Below are 22,710 nucleotides of genomic sequence, written 5' to 3' on the forward strand. Positions count from 1 at the left end.
ATTGCAGAATCGTATTTAATATTGAGCACTTGCAAGTATGGGTTTATTGGCTATGACCAAACCTTTTCCAAAGGCAAAATACTGTGTATGCTGGAAATCTGAAACAAACAATTCTTTTAAAAAAAAGTCATACCTTCTTTGGAAACATTTTGAAACATTAACTCGGTTTCTCTCCCCACAAATGCTGCGACTGACTGGATTCCTCCAATGTTGTGTGTTATGGTCAGTGCCTTGCTTACTTGAAACAGCCAAGAGGATATGCTGTTTTACATAATTCACCAGACGTTGGGATATATAGTCTTTCCTGACATAACAGTGACACGGAAATTCAAATATCACAATACTTACTTGTGTAAAGGTAGAAGGCTGTTCTGGATTCACGACAGCATCCTGTTAGTAGCAAACACTACTCAAGTTCAAGAGTTGCAATACGAAACAACCAGCTCCGCCCTCTGCTCAAACATTTCAGATAGATTAGCCTGGACAGGTAAGGTACAGCTTGACATTTTGCAGAATCAAAATTGATGATCTTTGGGTTATACATGAATTTGCACAAAATACAGTGAGAAATGATCTGATTAGGATAGCTTTAATTTCAGCATCAAGCTTTTATTCAACAAATGGCATGGGCCAAAGTTGCCAAAAAGGCTGGTCTTGAAATGCATGCAATGGTACAAATCCCAATATGTTTATTGACTAGGTTTGTAGTATGAAATTGTTTCTCAAAGTTGCATATCTAATTTATCCAGATGTAGCATGTCTGCTAGAAAGGTCAAACTAAAAATCCAATGAAGTTCTATTAAAATCTAGATTACTTTCTTCCCTTTTACACAGATTAGTGGATTTTTTAAAATACAGTAATATTCCCTTCAGCCAGCACACTGCACTGACACATGACTTGCAAAGGAAATTGTCATTTTGCTCTTAACTTTTGAATTTCATGTAATTCACTGCATCAGGTTGAATGTAGCATATAATTTTGAAACTTGTTCATAAGTTTTGACTTTAGTTACTGCTATGTAATGCAATTAAATTTTCAAAATTTGACAAAGCTAATAGGCTAACAAACTCTCCACTTTTATATATAGGGCATGTACAAAGATAAGAAGTTTATTTAATGGTAACAACTGTCAGAATTTCCAGGATATCAATAATCCGAGTGACAGTATGGTACAGTTCCTTCTACACAATGCAGAAATCAGACACCATAAGCAAGCATTATAAATTTCAACACTTTCTTAACACCGTAAATATTTTTGCAATGTAAAATGTGCACACATCAGGATGTTTGAACACAGTTGTGATTCAACTTCAAATGATTGCAAAACAGGCTTTTGCATTTTCAAAGATAAGGTAAAAATCTGACATTTCTTTTATAGGTGACACACCTGGGCATGGCATCCCTACACTATCAATGTCACAGTTTCATAAAAAGTCAAATCAAGGCATTTTGTTGGCATTTGTAGTGCTCAACTCCACTGAATATTTAACAGAAGTTATATTTGTTAAGAGATTTGAGGAAAACTTGTGATTCAAACCATTTCATTTTAAATGTGTCAAAACGTTTTGAAAATTCCTGTACAATATGGTTACTTCAGAAGATTTGTGGACATGAACTAAGATAAAATGATGATAAGGAAGCAAAAACATTTACCTTTAATGAGGAGTCATGTTTGAAACTGTATTTTTGAGGTAATCTTTCAAAAACTCTAGGGTTCTTAAGCCTATATTCTAAGACATTTTAAACAATCCAAAATGATCAGATCTGTAGCTTTTACTCACTATGCTGCTGGTCTTGACATTGTTAGCGAATTCTTTTGTTTCTCATAAAACCTTGCTCACTTCTAAAGTTAGTGCCAATTCTTAATTTAAATTTTATTTTCCTATCCCCTACAATAGAAGCTTAAATATACACAGAATTAAAAAGCCAAAAATAAACTGGGAGAGACAGATTCAAATAGAAAGACTCATTAGTGAAGGGAATTTGTTTTATAAAATTAATCAAGGTATTTGCATCAAATTTAAGTTAAACAACTACAGTGAGACAAGAGGCTGTAGGTATCAACTCTTTTTTAGTTAAGTACAGGACTGATGTCAGAAATAGTTCCTCCCGCAGTGACCAATACATAGAATGGTCTCCTATGTAACAAAATGTAAAACTTTGTAGCAAGTTGAGAAACAGTTCCATATTCTGGTTGGAACCCACTGTTGTAAAAACTAATAAGTTAGGTGGATCCTTGCCTATATATACATTTTTGTGAAATTGTTTAAATATGAAAATGAGTTGACAATTAAATAAGGAACTTATAAATCAATCACATATTAAAGACACATATTACACATTTGCAAGTATCATTCCAAATAAAATAAATACTGAATAACTAATCCCAAATTTCAACCCTATTTTTATTGATTGTATGCAAAACCTGTAGAGGTTACATTCATACAAAATTTGTCTAAATGTATTTTTAAGCAAAATATTTGCAATTCAAATTGAAAACCAGAATACCAGCTAATCAGTTGAAGTTCCAAAATTTAGTGTACAAACATAAAAAAAAATTCTTACGAAGTTTCATTGAAAGAATGGAATCCATATTTTCTTGATCAATAACAAAAGTCATCTTTACAAGTCCCATTCAGCATGCTGTTAATGTACATTGCAGCTGAATGCACTTTCAGTCTCAAATCAGGAGTCATTAGGAAGTCCAAAGAGTTTAACTGTTCCAGCTTCCCGACTGCTGTCATACTTGCCATCTTTATCATCACAAGCAAAAGCTAAGAGTGGTCGTTTTGGATGCCATGCTACTGTGAAAGTAGGTGAGTCACACTGCACTTCCCATAATTTCTCACCTATGGAAAGAAAAATTACTTAAAGTAAGCAATAAAACAAAATGAAAGATTTTGAAATGAAACTATTTTCTATAATGCGAAATTACTGGTGGGAACAAGTCAAGTAATCCAGAGAATAATGTTTAGCCAACTATCTACTACAGGTAGACCAGCGACCATATACTAAATCATTGGACATGCAAGAAACCAATTCGGAATCTGTATACCAAAGGACATTCAAAACCGAATAACCTGTACAGATGAGAATCCTTCAATTCAACACCATCATACCACTACCAATGGCTAAATTCATTTCATAAAAGAAAAGCAACTAGTTGAAATTAAAAAGTAAAATACTCAATAATTATGGTTTTGGATATATAATACATTTGATTCCAATTAAGTGATCCAGCAGAAGCAAATTTCATTTATACAGCTAAGATTTATATCATCAGCCAAAACAAAGCTAAAAACAAGATGAAATTTAAAAATAAGTTGCAGAGGTATTTCTACAAAATCTTTATCCACACAGTACAATATGCTCTAAAGCCTATGATTTTAATATTTCCATTTTCAGGATTGCTCCATAAAGTTACTGCTGATCAAAAAGTTATCATGTATTAAATAAAAAGGACCATGATTCATCTACTAAACTTTGTACACTAATTCACATCCAATGCCAAAGGCCTAAAAGGTCAACACAAAACAACAAAGCTGAAGATTTTTAAACAATATCTAACTGAGGAGATTGAGGGCTACTAAGTTTACTGATTTATCTTATGATCAGCCAGATATAATTGAGATGATAGATAAAACATGATGATAAATCGCCTCAGGGAAATGTGAACTGAGAGGAAAGAAAAGTTTCTTATATGTAAGCTGACCAGGAGGTTTTCAATGACAACCTCAAACATTTACCTACCAAAAAGGCAATTGCTTCAGAAACAATACAAAATGAAAATACATGCCCTTCCATCTTGGCCAGAAATTAATGGTTAATTCAACAGTGAACCAGAGACAGAAAGATATAGGTTCGAAGGAGAAAAGAAGTAAAGGCTCACTAAGATTAAAAGAACTTCAGAAAGTACCAGCAAGTTAAAGAAGAGTTTGCAAGCCTTCAGTGCCAATCCAACAGATCTGCAGAAGCTGGTGTTTAAGTGTAGTAGATCCAAGACTAAGAGTTTAGTTAACAGAAATTAACTTAAGTTACCCAAGACGGAACACACAGATGAAGTTATACAAAATCACATACTTGCAAGATTAGTTTTGAGTGCTAAGACAAGAATACCAGGTTATAATCCAACAGGTTTATTTGGAACCACTAGCTTTCGGAGTGCCACTCCTTCATCAGTTGGTTGTGGAGAATAAGATCATGATCGCAGAATTTATAGCCAAAGGAGTCCAGTGTCATAGAGTCATAGAGGTGTACAGCATGAAAACAGGGCCTTCGGTCCAACCCGTCCATGCCGACCAGATATCCCAACCCAATCTAGTCCCACCTGCCAGCACCTGGCCCATATCCCTCCAAACCCTTCCTATTCATATACCCATCCAAATGCCCCTTAAATATTGCAATTGTACCAGCTTCCACCGCATTCTCTGGCAGCTCACACATCAAACAATTTTAGATTAAATCTTTCATCATTTAGAATAGGATATCCTGGTTTCCATTCTTTGATATGTAAATCGCTGAATTTCTTTAAAATTAAAAAGTAGTTCTTGGATTTACATATCAAAGAACAGAAACCAGCATATCCCATTCTAAAAGATGAAAGATCTGTGATCATGATCTTATGCGCCACAAACACCTGATGAAGGAGCAGCACTCCAAAAGCTAGTGCTTCCAAATAAACCTGTTGAACTATAACCTGGCGTTGTGTGATTTTTAATTTTGTCTACCCCAGTCCAAGGAGAAAGTGAGGACTGCAGATGCTGGAGTTCAGAGCCTAAAAATGTGACGCGGGAAAAGCTCAGGTCAGGCAGCATCCAAGGAGCAAGAGAATCGGCGTTTCGGGCATAAGCCTTTCTTCAGGAATGAGGAGCGTGTGCCAAGCAGGCTAAGAGAAGAGGTAGGGAGGAGGGGCGTTGGGAATACAATTGGCGGTAGGAGGTTAAGGTGAGGGTGATAGGCCGGAGAGGGGGTGGAGGCGTAGAGGTCGGGAAGAAGATTGCAGGTAAAGAAGGCGGTGCTGAGTCTGAGGGTCGGGACTGAGAAAAGGTGGGGGGAGGGGAAATGAGAAAGCTTGAGAAATCTGCATTCATCCCTTGTGGTTGAAGGGTTCCTAGGCTGAAGAGGAGGTGCTCTTCCTCCAGGCGTCGTGTTGCTATGGTCTGGCGATGGAGGCGGCCAAGGACCTGCATGTCTTTGGCGGAGTGGGAGGGGGAGTTAAAGTGTTCAGCCACGGGGCAGTTGAGTTGGTTGGTGCAGGTGTCCCAGAGGTGTTCGCTGAAACATTCTACAAGTAGGCAGCCTGTCTCCCCAATGTATAGGAGGCCATATCGGGTGCAACAGATGCAGTAAATGATGCGTGTGGAGATGCAGGTAAATTTCTGACGGATATAGAAGGATCTCTTGTGGGGGAAGTGAGGGGGGAGGTGTGGGCGCAAGTTTTGCATTTCTTGTGGTTGCAGGGGAAGGTGCTGGGAGTGGAGGTTGGGTTGTGGGGGGGGTGGATCTGACGAGGGAGTCATGGAGGGAGTGGTCTTTCCGGAACACCGATAGGGGTGGGGAGACAAATATATCCTTGGTGGTGGGGTCTGTTTGGAGGTGGCGGAAATGACGAAGTATGACACGATGTATCTGGAGGTTGGTGGGTGGTAGGTGAGGACCAGTGGGGTTCTGTCCTGGTGGAGTTTGGAGGGGCGGGGTTCAAGGGCAGAGGAGTGGGAAGTGGAAGAGATGTGGTGGAAGCATCATCAACCACGTCTGAGGGGAAATTGCGGTCTTTGGAGGAGGCCATCTGAGTTGTTCGGTATTGGAATTGGTCCTCCTGGGAGCAGATGCGGCGAAGGCGAAGGAATTGGGAATATGGGATGGCATTTTTACAGGGGGCAGGGTGGGAGGAAGTGTAATCTAGGTAGCTGTGGGAGTCAATCGGTTATAGTAAACGTCCGTGTTGAGTCGGTCGTCCGAGATAGAAATTGAGAAGTGTAGTAAGGGAAGAGAGGAGTCCGAGACGGTCCAGGTAAATTTGAGGTCGGGGTGGAAAGTGTTAGTAAAATGGATGAACTGTACCCCAGTCCAACACCGGTACCTCCAAGTTAAGACAAGAATGGAATATATTTTGCTTACACTGTAATCAAAAGCATTACATCAACTTGTCAAGCTGAAAGCATAAAATCTTGTCTCTTTGCCACAACTTACTTATGAGGTCCTCTTTCAGAGATTAGGCAATTACAATATTTACACTTACACATTTCATAGCCTGGCTTTAGACTTTCACCCAAGCAAGGAAATAAAGTATTTTCCTTGTCTTAGAAGTAAGGATTCTACATAAGACAGGTTTATTGTATCAACTTAGTTGATAGTGGACTATGACAAAACAAAATCAAATACACATTAAAATGAGCAATTTCACTCAAAAGATCACAAAACGAAGACACAACAACATGGAAAAATATGTTGGAGTGGTTATTTCTAATTTTGTTGTACTTGGTTTAAGTCTTCTTCACATTAACAATCTAAAAAGTGGGTTATTTCTAAATATCAACCGTACATCAACATGAACACACCATCCTCATCAGACCACGTGTTATGTTTTTGCACCATAATAACAAAAACAGATCCTCTCGACCACAGATATATGCCTGCACACTGCCTAAATAATTAAAGCATTTCCCGTGGGGCTGTACAAGACCTCCAATGAACTAGACTGACCTGTAATCAGGGTTTAAGTTGATATTAAATTGAAAGTAACGTATCATCTATTTGTTGTGGAACCTGCATTAAGTATATGTGGTCTTACTGACAGAGTCATAGAGATGTAAGACATGTTTAGTGACTATGACCATCGGACACAAAACTATCCTTTACATGGACAATGCTATTCACAAAGGCAAAGGACACCTTGTATCAAAATTGAAATGTCTCAAATATAATCTTGCTTTTTCTGTGCTTAAATGAATTGGCAATGTTAAGACAAGAGCATAGGAAGTTTTGGTTTGCAAGGCATTCAGCCCATCATACATGCAGAAACTCTTCAAAAAAATACAATTTTATTGTCATTAACCCAAACTGAAACAATTAGTGAGCCATGCGATTAAAAGAAACTCTGATCTTGTAAGCTCTAAGTCAGTGGATGGGAATAGTGAAGAGAGGTCACAAAGAGAAAAACTGACCAAAAGGTAAGTAAAACCTTCACATAAGCATTGTTTTGCACAGGAGTACATGAAGTCGCTCAAAAGTGCAACCAAGATAATCTGACAGCCATTCTACATAAATGTTAGTTCAACTTGAAAGTTTAACACTGCTTATCTCCCAGATGCTCCCTGTCCTGTTAAACCAAAAAAAAACATGTATAGCAATACAGGAACCTCAATTATCCAGCATTTGTTTATCTGAATATCGGATTATCCAGCAAGATCGCAAGGTACTGATGCTCGGCTAAACTATGTTATCAGGCAGTCAATTAACCGAACAAAATACTGCCCGCCTGTGTCCTTAGGATAATCAAGATTTTTCTGTATAAGGAGGGTAAAATAGGAAGTATTTCATTCTCACCAAACCCAGGAATAACCATTACTCACCTATAGTCATAAAGAGGTACAGTACAGAAACAGACCCTTTGGTCCATGCCGACCAGATATCCTAAGTTAATCTCGCCCCATTTGCCAGCACTTGGCCCATATCCCTCTAAAAGCTCTTCCTATCCATATACCCATCTAAATGCCTTTGCAATGTTGCAATTGTACCAGCCTCCACCACTTCCTCTGGCAACTTATTCCATTCACGCACCACCCTCTGCATGAAAAAGTTGTTCCTTAGGTCACTTTTCAATTTTTCCCCCCGCACCCTAAATTTATGGTCTCTAGTTCCGGACATGCCCACACGAAGGAAAAGACCTTGTTTATTTGTCCTAGCGATGTTCCTCATAGATTTATAAACCTCTAAGGTCACCCCTCAGCCAATGACGCTACAGGGAAATTCTGCCCCAGCATATTCAGCCTCTCGTTATAGCTCAATCCTCCAACTCTGGCAACATCCTTGTAAACTCTTTATGAACTGTTTAAAGTTTCACAACAACCTTTGGAAAGGAGGGAAACCAAAACGGCACATAATATTCCAAATGTGGCCCAACCAATGACCTGTATAGCTGCAACATGACCTCCCAACCCTTCCACTTAATGCTCTGACCAATAAAGGAAAGTACACCAAACACCTTCTTCACTATCCTATCTACCTGCAACTCCACTTCCAACAAATTATGAACCTGCACTCCAAGGTTTCTTTGTTCAGCAACACTCCCCAGGACCTTACCAATAAGTGTGCAAGTCCTACCCTGATTTGACTTTCCAAAATGCAGCATGTCACATTTATCTAAATTAAACTCCATTTGCCACTTCTCAGCCCACTGGCCCATCTGATCAATATCCCATTATACTCTGAGGTAATCTTCTTCGCTGTCCACCAATTTTGGTATCATCGGCAAACTTACTAACTTTTCCTCCTAATTTCACATTCAGTTAATTTATATAAATGAAGAAAAGCAGTGGACCGAGTACCTGATCCTAGTGTCACACCACTGGTCACAGGCACCTAGTCTGAAACGCTACCCTCCACCACCACCCTCTTGTCTTCTAACTTCAAACAGTTCTGCATCCAAATGGCTAGTTCTCCCTGTACTCCATGTAATCTCACCTTGCTAACCAGTCTACCATGAGGAACCTTGTCAAAAGCTTTAATGAAGTCCATATAGATCATGTTCACCACTCTGCTCTCATTAATCCTTTGTTACTTCTTCAGAAAATTCAATCAAGTTAATAAGACATGATTTCCCATGCACAAAGCCATGCTGACCATCTTTGATCAGTCCTTGCTTTTCCAAATACATGTAAATCCTGTCCTTCAGGATTCCCTTTAATAACTTGCCCACTACTGATGTCAAGCTCACCAGACTACAGTTACCTGGTTTTTCTTTACCATCTTTCTTAAATAGTGGCATCACATTAGCCAACCTCCAGTCTTCCGGCACCTCACCTGTGACTATTGATGATACAAATATCTCAGCAACGGACCCAGTAATCACTTCTCTAGCTCTAGGGTACATCTGATCAGGTCCTGGAGATTTATCCATCTTTATGCGTTTTTAAGACATCCAGCACCTCCTCCACTGTAATATGGACATTTTTCAAGATGTCACCATCTATTCCCCCACTTTCTATATCTTCCATGTCCTTCTCCACAGTAAACACTGAAATACTCGTTTAGTATTCCCCTATCTCCTTTGCTTCCATACATAGGCTGCCTTACTGACCTTTGAGGGATTCTATTTTCTCCCTAGTTTACCCTTTTGTCCTTCATGTATTTATAAAATCCCTTTGGATTCTTCTTAACCCTATTTGTCAAAGCTATCTCATGTCCTTTTCTCCCCCTCCTGGTTCCTCTCTCATGTATACTCCTACTGCCTTGATACTCTTCTCGGGATTCACTCGATCTCTGCTGTCTGTACCTAACATATGCTTCCTTCTTTTTTCTTAACCAAACATACCAGCCTTGCCTTTCATCCTAACAGGAACACAACGTCTCTGGACTCTCGTTATCTCATTTTTCAAGGCTTCCCATTTTCTAGCCATCTCTTTACCTGCAAACATCCATCCCAAACAATTTTTGAAACTTGATGCCGAATTGGCCTTGCTTCAATTGAGAATTTTAACTTTTAGATCCAGCCTATCCTTTTCCACCACTATTTTAAAACTAATAGAATTATGGTCGCTGGCATATTTCCCAAGAGTAGGTCAAGTTTTGCACCTTACCTATTAGGTACATCAACGTACCGAATCAGAAAATGTTCTTGTAGACACAAACTAACACTATCGAGTCCCAGTCTATATTTGGATAGTTAAAATCCCCTACTATTACCACCTTATTTTTCTTACAGATAAATGAGATCTCCTTACAAATTTGTTTCCCAATTTTCCGCTGACTATTGGAGTGTCTATAGTACAGTCCCAATAAGGCGATCATCCCTTTCTTATTTCTCAGTTCCACCCAAATAACTTCCCTGGATGCATTCCCAGGAATATCCTAAGTGCAGCTGTAATGCTATCCCTTATCAAAACACCATTCCCCTTCCTCTCTTGACCTCCTTTCCATCCTTCCTATAGTCCGTGCATTACTTAGCAATGTTTCTGTAATACCTATACCAGTCCCATGTTCCTAACCATGCCCTGTGTTCATCTGCCTTCCCTGTTAGGCCCCTTGCATTGAAATAAATGCAGTTTAATTTATCAGTCCTACCTCATTCTCTGCTTGGTTCCTTCCTGTCCTGTTTTACTTGCTCCTTTTCGTAACTGTACCAGCCACAGACTGATCTTTCCTCACTATCTCCATGGATCCCACTCCCATCTGCTCTCCTATTCCTACCCTCACTACCTTGTGGCACCAGGAGTAATCTAGATATTATCACCCTAGAAGATCTCCTGTTTAAATTCATGCCTAACTTCCTGTATTCTCCCTTTAAAATCTCATCCTTTTTCCTTCCAATGTCGTTTGTTCCAATGTGTACAATGACCTCCTGCTGGCCCCTCTCTCCTGTGAGGATATTTTGCACCCTCTCTGAGATATTTTTAATCCTGGCACCAAGGAGGCAACACCATTCTGATTTCTCGCTGTCCACTACATAAACATCTATCAGTGCCTCTGAATAGAGAGTCCTCTATCATAATCCATCACTTGGAACCTGACGTAGCCCTCATTACATTAGAGCCAGTCTCGGTACCAGAAACTTGGCTGTTCGTGCTACATTCCCCTGAGAGTCCATCACTCCCTACATTTTCCAAAACAGCATACTTATTTGAGATGGGGATAGCCATAGGTGACTCCTACACTACCTGTCTTCCTCTCCTACCTTTCCTGGGGTAACCCATCTACTTGACTGTATCTGCAGCTTTTTCTCGCTTCCTATAACACACACCCTAGCTCCTGTAAACTCCTCATTACTGCTAACTGCTGCTCCAATCGATCCATGCAAACTGATAGGATGCGCAGTCAAACACACTTGCAGCAAACTTAATCATCAGTAACATGGAAACTCTCCCTAATCTTCCACATCCCCAGTAGAGCACATCACTCTACTAAAGGCCATCTTTGCACCTTAATCTACAGACACAGAAAATAACAGTCTTACTGCTCTAAAAAAAACACTGCTCCATGTTAACAATATATTTGTTTTATATTTTTAAATTTTAATCAAGACCGATCTCAATAAAACACAATCAAAAAGTACCCACTCTACTCATCTTGAAGAGGAAACTAAAATCTTATGTCCACCAATATTTCACTCCAATTCAATGAGTTGTATTAGAATTTTACTGTGAAAATGCCCTTAGAACCTATGTATGTGAAACAAATATTAACCAAAAAAGGTTTCCAAAGTTCTGCATTGCATCTAAATGAAAATACTCAAGTTTCTAAAAAGTAACATGTTTTGAGCAAAAGGAGTGACCGCTAATTAAAACTACATTTTCATACCAGTTTCTACTTCTGCGATGTCAATGAAGTGATCCTCTGAAGCAGATGCTAGCATTTTTCCATCATGGCTGAAGCTCAATGTTCTCACGGGCCAGTCAAGTCTGAAGAAAGCAGTGGAAAACAAAACGTGGACAAAATTTCATTACTGACACCAGCAAAAGTTCTCAACAGATCAGTTTCTGAAACATGAGGAGTAAAACTAAATTTGGGACAAAGCCTCTGCTTTCACTTCACTTGAAGAACAGTTATTTCATGTTTATGCTCATTTCATCCAATGTGCCCATTTATCATCTCATTGCAGAACTCAAAAGTTCATATCACTGAAATCATTTTTATACCCAATTCTAAATTTATACAGCATAAGTTTTCAGTTTCATACTCCACTTTTTGTAACAGGAATTTGAATTTCTTTTGACTTCATGAATTATAAATTAACTGAAACAAAATTAGAAATAAAAATCAATCTTAATTTAAATTTCAGCTAGATGTACCCAGAATAATGACTAAAATAATTTTAAGCAATCATAATAATAATTCTTCGTACAGTAAAGATACAAATGCATTGTGGAGTCATGTATATGCAAAGTCAATGGTGAATAATAGTAATGAGAAGTTTTATCACAGGTAACATAGTTCAAAATGTAGTTAACATTAAATCAGAAAATACTGTATTTATTTTCCATGCCCAGTATCTGGTCAATAGTCAAGAGTCTAAACATGCCAATGCATAATGCACATAATTCTTATTGGACACGCACCTGGAGAAGCATCTTACACAGACAAGTTCATCCACACTCCAAAGACTAACCAGAGCATCTGCACTCCCTGTGGCAAAGTATTTGCCTGTTGGATCAAACTTAATGCAGATGCAATTTGAAGGATGTGCATTGATTGATTGAATCGGTTTCAACTCTGGATAACTGCAATGTAAAAACAAATTCAAAGAAATTCACAGCAATTGCTCAGAAAAAAGCACAATTTTATAATTGATGGTTATTGCATAATGCTCACTACATGTAGTTAAGCACAACGAGATCATCCACTGGGGCAATAAACAGTAGCATTCATCATTTTTATAGGTACAATGGACAAATATTTGAAATTACACAAAGCTATTATTTGAGTTTATAATACTGAATGTACAGTTTTGTAGAAAGACAATGCATATTCTGTATCTTGTTCTTTAACTTTAAGTGACTTTCTCTGACCAACACTGACAAAAGGAAAGTCCACATTATTCCCTTAATCGCAACCCTAGCCTGGACAATTCTCTTACTTTTGGGATTTTTTTCATTGCCATAGAGTAGAAATTGGTATGTGAAGAATATAAATTACAGAGTTTTGAAATATCACTTAGCCTGACCACAAAGTAATTGGATATTCTTTCAAAACCACAATTTCCCAAGTAGAAAACTTTGTATCAAACATGATTCCAGAAGAAATTGGAATTTTTGGTCTGTATTTATGATGGGCTAAACCTGCTTAACTTTTGTACTTTATAAACCAGAAAAAGTAGCAATGAAAAAAAATTTGGAATTTCTTGCATATTTACTCAGCCAGACAGCAGAAAGTTAGCCAGCAAGCAAGAAATAATTCAAGATTTGTAATTTTTTAAAATAAAACTAGTCAAAAATCCAACCAAAGCCAATTTTAATTTTTTGTTTATCTAGTCAAAAGATTCCTGATGAAGGGCTCTGGCCCGAAACGTCGAATTTCCTGTTCCTTGGATGCTGCCTAACCTGCTGTGCTTTAACCAGCAACACATTTTCAGCTCTGATCTCCAGCATCTGCAGACCTCACTTTTTACTCAAAAATACAACCAAAGGCAATAAAAGTACAACATTTACAATTGTTTTGATTAGATGATTAGATTAGATTCTCTAGTGTGGAAACAGGCCCTTCGGCCCAACAAGTCCACACCGACCCTCCGAAAAGCACACCAAGACCCTTTCCCCTACGTTCACCCCTGACTAATGCACCCAACACTACTGGTAACTTAACATGGCCAATTCACCTAACCTGCACATCGTTGGATTGTGGGAGGAAATGCGAGTACCTGGAGGAAACCCACGCAGACACAGGGAGAATTTGCAAAATCCACACAGACAGTTGCCCGAGGCTGGAACCCAGGTCCCTGGCACTGTGAGGCAGCAGTGCTAACCACTGAGCCACCATGCCACCCTAATCTTGACTACAAAAAAAAACAATGTGCACACCATTAGGCAACACTGAAATGAAGTCTCTCAACGAAAGGCAAAGTTTTTTTTAAATTAGCTGAAAATAGGATTTCCCAATTTCTCAAATTCATTAAAACTAAAAAGATATACTTGGGCATTATAAGAAATGCTTCACATCTTTAAGTAACTTCTTATTGCAATAATGCTATACAAAGTTAATTATACATTTATCTTTGTTAAACCATCTTTAAGAAATTCAACAAAGTTCAAAATATATACTACCTGAGTAAGTTGATGCAACCATTGCCATTGGTTAAAAAAAACATATCATTATCATTGTTCCAGGAGATCTCATTCACTTCAAACTTAAATTGTTCTTCAGCCTTTGATCGGTGTGATTTTGCATCAATGAAAGTCACTACATCATCTTTATTTCCCACAGCAATTGTTTGGCCATCAGGGCTCCAACAGATGTTAATGTTCTCACCTAAAAATAAATGAATAACCAGTTCTGTTTCAAGATAAAAAAAAATGCACCCATTGCACTTTTACATTATTATAACAAAGTAAATGGGTATGGTAGAATAGTGACAATGCTGTTGGATTGGCATCCAGGAACCTGCAACAATTATTCAGATTTAAGCATTCAAACCTCACTTACAGTTGGACATTTTAAATGCAATTAAAATGATACACCTGGGCTGCTGTAGTTCAAGAAGGCAGCTCACCACCACCTTTTCAAGGGCAACTAGGGGCAGACAGTAAGTGCCAGCCCAGCCTATGAAACCCATGTTCCACAAGTGAATAAAAGAAATCAAAAGGTTTTTGTCAGTAATAGTAACCATAAAATTACTGGACTGCCAGAACAATTAGCTCATTAGTGTACAAAAAGAAACCAGGTATTCACATCAAATCTAACATGTTTGCGACTCGTGACACACACAGCAATTTGACAGCCTTTATCGTTCTTCGAAATGGACTAACAAGACAATTAATTGCATCACTACAATTGAACTGCAGCAGTTCAATAACACAGGTCTCTAACTTTTCAGTGGCAATTGAGGTTAAGTAATAAATACTGGCATTGCCAAGGGCATTGAATCACTTAAATAAGAAATTGAAGTATCCCTAATATTACCTGAAGCAAATTTGTACTCTAAATATTTGTCACCAAAAATAAAAGAGAAAAAAACTTGCATCATATAATATTTTCCAAAATAATTAATTGTCCCAAAAGACTTCACAGAGCTTTTGTCAAGCAAAGTTTGATAGATCCACAATTGATGGTTATAAAAGGCAAGCAAAAGTTTGGTCAAAGAGATAGATTTTAAAGCTGAAAGGAGGAGACATTAACATAGAGAAGCAATAGAAAAGCTTTCTAAAACACTAGGCTTTGGCAACTTAAGGCACAGACCATAACAATAGAGCAGTTAAAATAATCAATGTCACGGATGTGCTAGAAGCCAGGATTGAAGGACTGCAGAAACCTTGCAAGATTGTAGGGCTGAAAAGGGAAGAGGTATTTGTAAAGAATTTTAAAGTTACTCATCAGTAAAACTGATCCTATCCTCCACCTGATTTACGTATGATGTTCAAGCAGCTTGACTCCATCAGAACCAAGCTGCCCAATTGACTGACATGACTACTATAAAAATTAACTTCCCTGTACCACAAAAGCACAGTAGCAGTAACAAGTACAATTTACAAGACAAATTGAAGAAATTCACCAAGGCTCCTTAGATAGTACCTGGTCTGGAAATAATATACCAAGAAATGGTAGTGTGCATGTAGAGAACAATTGATGTGCAAACTCTGGTGACAAAAATTCTGAATATAAAACATTGCAACTACTTATACTGGAAACATCATTTTCATAGTGTAGTCAGTTTTGTCATTCGTAACCCTCCATTACATGAACCAAATTTCCAAAACATTAATATGTTACAGTATCCAGAAAATTCCTAAATGACATACCTTTCGTGTTCACAGTAGCAACACACTTTGCAGTTCGGACATCCCAGATCCGAACAGTTTTATCACCAGAGGCAGTTACAAAGAGATCTGCATTGGTGGGGTGCCAACAGAGTTGATCCACACTGTCACCATGACCACGATAGTTATTCTCCTTAACCTGAAATATGCAAAAATATAACATACAAAAATAAGTGAACAGAATGAGAATTAAAAATATTGCAGCTGTATAGTCCACATTCTGTAAGGTATTGCTGTCTCAGATAATGTCTTCAGTTCTCAAAGGTAGATTATACTTCTTGGAAATCATGAGATGTTAAGAGCTTAATTTGCTCTGCTAACCTGCAAGAAATTGAACATCCCGATGGTAGGGTAGTATGTTTCTCTATTTGGCCGGTACAATGTAAAAGAATTTACATTAGTGTCTCCTATTATTCAGAGTAAAAGAACTTACATTATCATCTCCTATTCAGAATCAATAAGAACATTGCAATTAAAATTCTGACCATATCCTGTAGTTATAAAAATGACTTAAAACAGATCTTGCCATTAAGGGATGGTTTACATTACATTGTTTCTGGAGATGGTCAGGTCACTACATTGCGTCTATAGACAAAGAAATGGTTCATTTGTTCAGGGAGCTTCTCTTAACACTCTTTGTAATGTTTGTGAAGCATGTCAAGTGATCCTCCAAAGCTAGTACTTGCTTTTGGCTATTCACAGAAGTTGGCGTATTGCAGTTGCATCAAGTGTGTAAGAATCTCAAGAAAAAGAACCTAACAATCAGCATCACATTGCTTTGTCCCTTGTGATGACAGCAAGTATAGCTAAAATTTGTTGAAAACATAGAACACGTTCCCAACTCATTACATCGTAACTACATAGTAGTGGTTAGCAATGAACGTAATTTCACATCATGCCTCCATGTGAGCAAATGTCTGAACAAAACCAAACAAAATCTTGTTTCAAATAGCTGGCAGACCCACAGAAAATCCACAATTCATGAGAGATTTCACATGAGCTAATGTCATAATTCACAAAGGTGAAGATAAAAAATGTGAAAGTGTGAACCCAAAGTCAACAGGAGTTCAGTCTCTGGTATTCAATTTTAATTATAAGAGATTCCCAAAGTCTTAGAATCATAGAATCCCCACAGTGTGGAAAGAGACCATTCAGCCCATTGAGTGCACTCCAACCTCTGAAAAGCATCCCACCCTATCACCTTAAGCCCTCATTGACCATACCTAACCCACTTAGCCCACATATCTTTGGACTATGGTAGGAAACCAGAGCATCCAGCTGAACCCACATAAACACAGGAAGAATTGCACATTCCACACAGAGTCACTGAAGGCTGGAACCAAACCTGGATCCCTGACACTGAGAGGCAGAAGTGCCACTACTAAGCAACCCATACATCCAAAGACGTGCAAGTTAGATGGATTAGCCATGCTAAATTGGCCCGTAGTATCCATAGATATGCAGGCGAGATAGATCTGTCTTAGTAAACACAAGGTTATGGAGATAGGGTTGGGGTCGAGGTCTGAGTGGGATGTTCTTCATAAGTTTGGAAGAAATGCAATGGGTCGAATGGCCTTTTTCTGCAGTGCAGGGATGCGAAGAATTATGTTTCCTAACTAGTCATAATGGGGAGAGATACAGAATTCTGACCAGGCCGGAGGGGGAGTGAGGACGGGGAGAGAGGGTGTGTGCGTGTAGGGGCAGGGAGAGAGGGGGTGCATGTGGGGACGCAGGGAGAGTAGGGGTGAGTGTGGGGGTGGGGAGAGGAGGGTGCATGTGGGGACGAGGAAAGAGGGGGGTGCATGTCGGGAGAGGGGTGAGTGTGTTGAGGGGGGAGGGTGTGTATGTTGGGGGAGAGGAGTAGTATGGGGGAAGAGAAGTTGTGGGGAGGGAGGAAGGAAGGGTGTGTGTGGTTGGGGGCAGGGAGTGCAGCATATATTTAGAGGGAGGGTGTGTGTGTGTGTGTGTGTGTGTGTGTGTGTGTGTGTGTTGGGGGGGGGGGGGGGGGGGGGACTCTCTGTTCCATCTCGCCACTCACCAGCCGGTCTTTGTCCAGCACAAACACGCTGGCTGTCTTGTCGAAAGAGCCGGACGCGAGCCTGCGACCGTCGCAGCTCCAAGCCACCGAGTGCACCTTGGCTGTATGGGCCGAGAACTCCTTCGTGCGGCCGTTATTTTTGAAATGCTCCTGAGATTCCAGAAGGTAACTGGCGGCCGCCATCTTGCCGGTTCGGATCCTACCTCACAATCCGGGCCGAGGGGGGGAATGGAGGTGAAATTGAGAGGACGGTCACAGAAATCACTAGGTAACTGGAAGACCTCAGACACAACGATACCTGCACTGATATAAAATCAAGATGTCTGACCAAAGGTTTTTGAAAAATACAATAAGTTACCATTTTTGAACCTCACGTTCTAAGTCGATCACTGGATAGAAATGGTACAGTCATATCATTTGCTGCTGTCTTAAAGGGGTAATGTCCCTCACACTGCACCCACTAACTCACTATATGTACAGCTCTTTCACTAGAGACAGTTGTATACTTCTGACATTTTCACTTATAGAGATGTACAATCTGGAAACAGACCCTTCAGTCCAACTCGCCCATGCTGACCAGATATCCTAAATTAACCTATGATATGGAGTTACCAGTGTTGGACTGGAGTGGATAATGTTGAAAATCATACACACCAGGTTACAGTCCAACCAATTTGGAAGTACCAGTTTTCAGAGTGCATCTCCTTCATCAGGTAATTAGTGGGGCAGGATCATAAGACACAGAATTTATAGCAAAAGATCACAGTGTCATGCAATTAAAACGATATACAGAGGTCATGATTTGGAGATGCTGGTGTTGGACTGGGGTGTACAAAGTTAAAAATCACACAACACCAGGTTATAGTCCAACAGGTTTAATTGGAAGCACACTAGCTTTCGGAGCGTCGCTCCTTCATCAGGTGATAGTGGAGGGCTCAATCAGAATTTATAGCAAAAATTTACAGTGTGATGTAACTGAAATTATATATTGAAAAATTGACTTAACAGACAATCAATTTTTCAATGTACGACTTAACAGACAATCGATTTTTCAATGTATAATTTTTCAGTTACATCACACTGTAAATTTTTGCTAAAATTCTGTGTGTTAGGATTGAGCCCTCCACTATCACCTGATGAAGGAGCGACGCTCTGAAAGCTAGTGTGCTTCCAATTAAACCTGTTGGATAAAAACCTGGTGTTGTGTGATTTTTAATGACATACAGTGAAACCTCAATTATCCAAAGGACATGAGCAGGGAGAATTTCATTCGATCAATCAAATGCCAGATAATCGAATGCCAGATAGCCAAACATCAGGACCTTGCAATCTTGTTTGGATAATCCAAAATTTGGTCAATTGAATACCGGATATTTGAGGTTCCTCTGTATTGAATAAACCTAGAATGGGTTGCTGGTTTTGGTTCATTAATATGTAAATCCCAGAACTTTTTTAAGTCACAGTCTCAAGATAACTTAAGGTTTTATAAAAAAAAAGTGACATCTCAGTTCAGACAATGCATTAAGGGTGTGATGTTAGAGTCTGTATCCCAATCTTGAGTCAGACTGGTTCTATTTCCAAAGTAGGAATTTATAAAATGTTATATGGATTGACTGCCTGTAGATTGTGTGCTTTTTGAGCAAAAATAGAATGTATCTGCAAATACAATTCTGCAAATGCAAATTCACCCCACATTTGTGTGCATGCGTGTGTGTGTGTGCATGCTTGGTAGAGTGTATGTGTGAGTGTGACACAGTATAAGCCTGTGAGAGCATGTGTGCATGGGTGTAAGTGTTGAGGGGGTGTATGTGTGTGTCTCTGAGAGAAAGCATGTGTATGAGAGAGGGTCTGCGTGAGTATGTAAATATGTAAGTGTGTATGTGTGCTTGTGAGAGAATGTATAGTGTAGTGGGGTTACCTGTAGTGTGACATGAACCCAAAGATCCTGGTTGAGGCCATCCTCATGGGTACCGAACTTAGCTATCAGCCTCTGCTCGGCCACTCTGCATTGTTGCATATCCCGAAGTCTGCCTTGGAGGACGGTCACCCGAACATCTGAGACCGAACATCCCTGACTATTGAAGTGTTCCGCAACTGGGAGGGAACATCCCTGTCTGGCGATTGTTGCTCGGTATCCATTCATCTGTTGTCATAGCGCCTGCTGGTCTCGCCAATGTACAGGCTTATACTCCATTACACTCATGCACACACGCAAACATACACTCTCTCATGCGCACTCAGACTCTCATGCACACACTCACATGCACACACTCACACTCTCTCTCTTTTTCTCTCTCTCTCTCCCTCTCTCCACTCTCCCTCACATGCATACTGTTACAACATGGGTAAACCCTCCTGCTTAATTTAAAACAGCAACATAGAGAAGATTTATCCTGTCCAGTAATCTGTGAAAATCTGAGGGGCCAAGAACTATTTAAAGTAAAAATTAACAGCTTTATTTCATAAAGTATAACAAAGAATAATTAACTAACAACTGTTTACAACTCCTTCCTCTAACCTATCTTTTACTTTCCCTTCTATAATACTAGTCTGATAAAACCCCTGATTAAGATTTAATGAAAAATTCAAACTTTAAAACCAGTCAGCTGTCGAACTTTATTTTTGCAGATTTGCTGTCCAGGCCGGAGTCGATGTTTTTCTCTGTGCAAACTTCTTCTCCAGACAGGTACCTCTCAGACAGTTCTGACTAGCAGGCTACATCTGTTGGTCTTGTGGAAGTTCTCTTCCACAATTCTCCTCAATCTTACACTCCGAAGTTTCGGATTGTTTCATTGGTTTTTAATATTGTCAATATACTAAATTCAGACTTGATTGGAGGTTGGTATTTTGAGGCATAATTTAAACTAATCAGCCAAATTTGAATTTGCTTTTGGCTCCAGGCAACCAGCAATACTAACTGCTGGACCAAAAGGTTATATTACATCTTGTTCAGAACACTTGGTGCTGTCAGGTAGTTCTGCTAACTCCTTACTTTCTTAAAGGTACAGTACACTAACATCTTCATAGCAACACACACACACATAAGTCGATGGGGTGAATTTGCATTTGCAGAATTGTATTTGCAGATACATTCTGTTTTTGCTCAAAAAGCACACAACCTGCAGGCAGTCAATCCATATAACATTTTATAAATTTCTTCTTTGGAAATAGAACCAGTCTGACTCAAGATTGGGATACAGACAGACTCTACCTCAAACCTTTAATACATTGTCTGAGCTGAAATGTCACCTTTTTTTTATGAAATCTCAAGTTATCTCGAGAATGTGATTTAAAAGTAGTTCTAGGATTTACATATTAATGAAATAAAACCTGCAAACCATTCTAAAAGATGAAAGACTTCACAGCAATCTAGCTTTGTTCAATATATTGCTTTAATTGCATGACACTGTCTTCTTTTGCGATAAATTCTGTGTCTTATGATCCTGTCCCACTAGTTGCCTGATGAAGCAGCAGCACTCTGAAAGCTGGAACTTCCAAATAAACCTGTTGGACTATAATCTGGTATTGTGTGATTTTTAACTAAATTAATCTAGTCCCATTTGCCAGCATTTGGCCCATATCCCTCTAAACCCTTCCTATACATATACCCATACGGATGCTTTTTAAATGTTGTAATTGTACTTACCTCCTCTGGTAGCTCATGCCCTACCCTCTACATGAAAAAGTTGCTCCTCAAACCCCTTTTAAATCTTTCCCCTCTCACCTTCAACCTATACCCTCTAGCTTTGAACTACACTACCCTGTGAAAAACCTATCCATGCCTCTCATGATTTTATAAACCTCTATAAGAACACCCGTCAGCCTCCAATGCTCCAGGAAAGATCTAGGTGAGGGAAATAAACCATGGTTTTCAATTTTTGATCATTTACTAGGATCTCCTGCTGAAAGTACTCAAGTGTATACTATTTATGAGGGTTATAATATGTCTCAAATAGTGCAAATTTAGATTGAGTACTGGAGAATGTCTATAATTCATGGAACTCTATTCTTATGAAGGAAGGATCAAAGGAAGAGAAAGAAAGCAGGAAAAAGTAATGCTAAGATCAAAATAATAAAATAGAACCAATCTAGGTCACAAAGGTATGAGAAATTTAGGAACAAATAGCCTTTACTTGCAGACAAATGCTGCTGATTGTTAATTAACTATTTACAGGTTTCTCCAATGGAAACCAAAACAGTTAGAAAGAGAGGCATAGCCTCAACCACTGTTTTGACAGATCTGCTCCATTTAATAAATAAATACTCCTGTTACAAAATGGATTTTTTGTCCATAGCAAAATTGATGGAATGAACAAAATTTATTTTGTTTAATTAGAACAACAAAGTTAATAACAACAAAACATGTGCGTATATGTAGCTCTTTTAATATAGTAAATGGAGCCATAGCATTTTTAAAGATGACCTTCAGCCCTCATATCCATGCTGGTCACCAAATGTCCATGCATTCTGTAGAATTTTCCAGCACTTGGCCCTTGGCCCTGTATATAATGGTGTTTCAAGTTCTCATCAAAATAGTTCTTAAATGTCTTGAGAGTTTCTGCCTTTAACTTTTAGGCAGTGAGTTTAGATCTCCACAACCCTCTAGGTGATTGTTTTCCCTTCAAATCCCTCTCAACCTCCTGCTCTAAACCTACCCATTGGTTATTGATCCCTCTAATATGCAGAAAAGTGTCTCCCTATCTACTCTATGTCCTTCAGAACTTTATGTAAGTCCTTGGGCGACTGTCTGTGTGGAGTTTGCACATTCTCCCTGGGTTTCCTCTGGGTGCTCCAGTTTCCTTCCACAATCCAAAGATGTGCAGGTTCGGTGAACTGGCCATGCCAAATTGCCCATAGTTTTAGTTGCATTAGTCAGAGGGAAATGGGTCTGGGTGGGTTACTCTTCGGAGGATCGGTGTGGACTGGTTGGGCCGAAGGGCCTGTTTCCACACTAGGGAGTCTAAATTATTTTAAAAAGTCAGTTA

At 39.1% G+C, this 22,710-nt stretch overlaps 1 protein-coding gene across 1 annotated transcript; it reads right to left on the reverse strand.

Moving 5' to 3' along the window:
* Positions 1–573: 573 nt before the first annotated feature.
* Positions 574–18,015, reverse strand: thoc3 (THO complex 3). Its single transcript, XM_060836781.1, has 6 exons — positions 17,726–18,015; positions 15,670–15,826; positions 13,978–14,182; positions 12,277–12,438; positions 11,519–11,619; positions 574–2,850 (listed from the first exon to the last, which is right to left on the reverse strand). Exons 1-6 carry the CDS (start codon positions 17,906–17,908, stop codon positions 2,687–2,689), a joined length of 972 nt encoding a protein of 323 aa, XP_060692764.1. The 5' UTR covers positions 17,909–18,015; the 3' UTR covers positions 574–2,686.
* Positions 18,016–22,710: the final 4,695 nt, after the last annotated feature.

The sequence above is a fragment of the Hemiscyllium ocellatum genome, chromosome 16 (genome assembly GCF_020745735.1).
Source record: "Hemiscyllium ocellatum isolate sHemOce1 chromosome 16, sHemOce1.pat.X.cur, whole genome shotgun sequence".
Lineage (NCBI taxonomy): Eukaryota > Metazoa > Chordata > Chondrichthyes > Orectolobiformes > Hemiscylliidae > Hemiscyllium > Hemiscyllium ocellatum.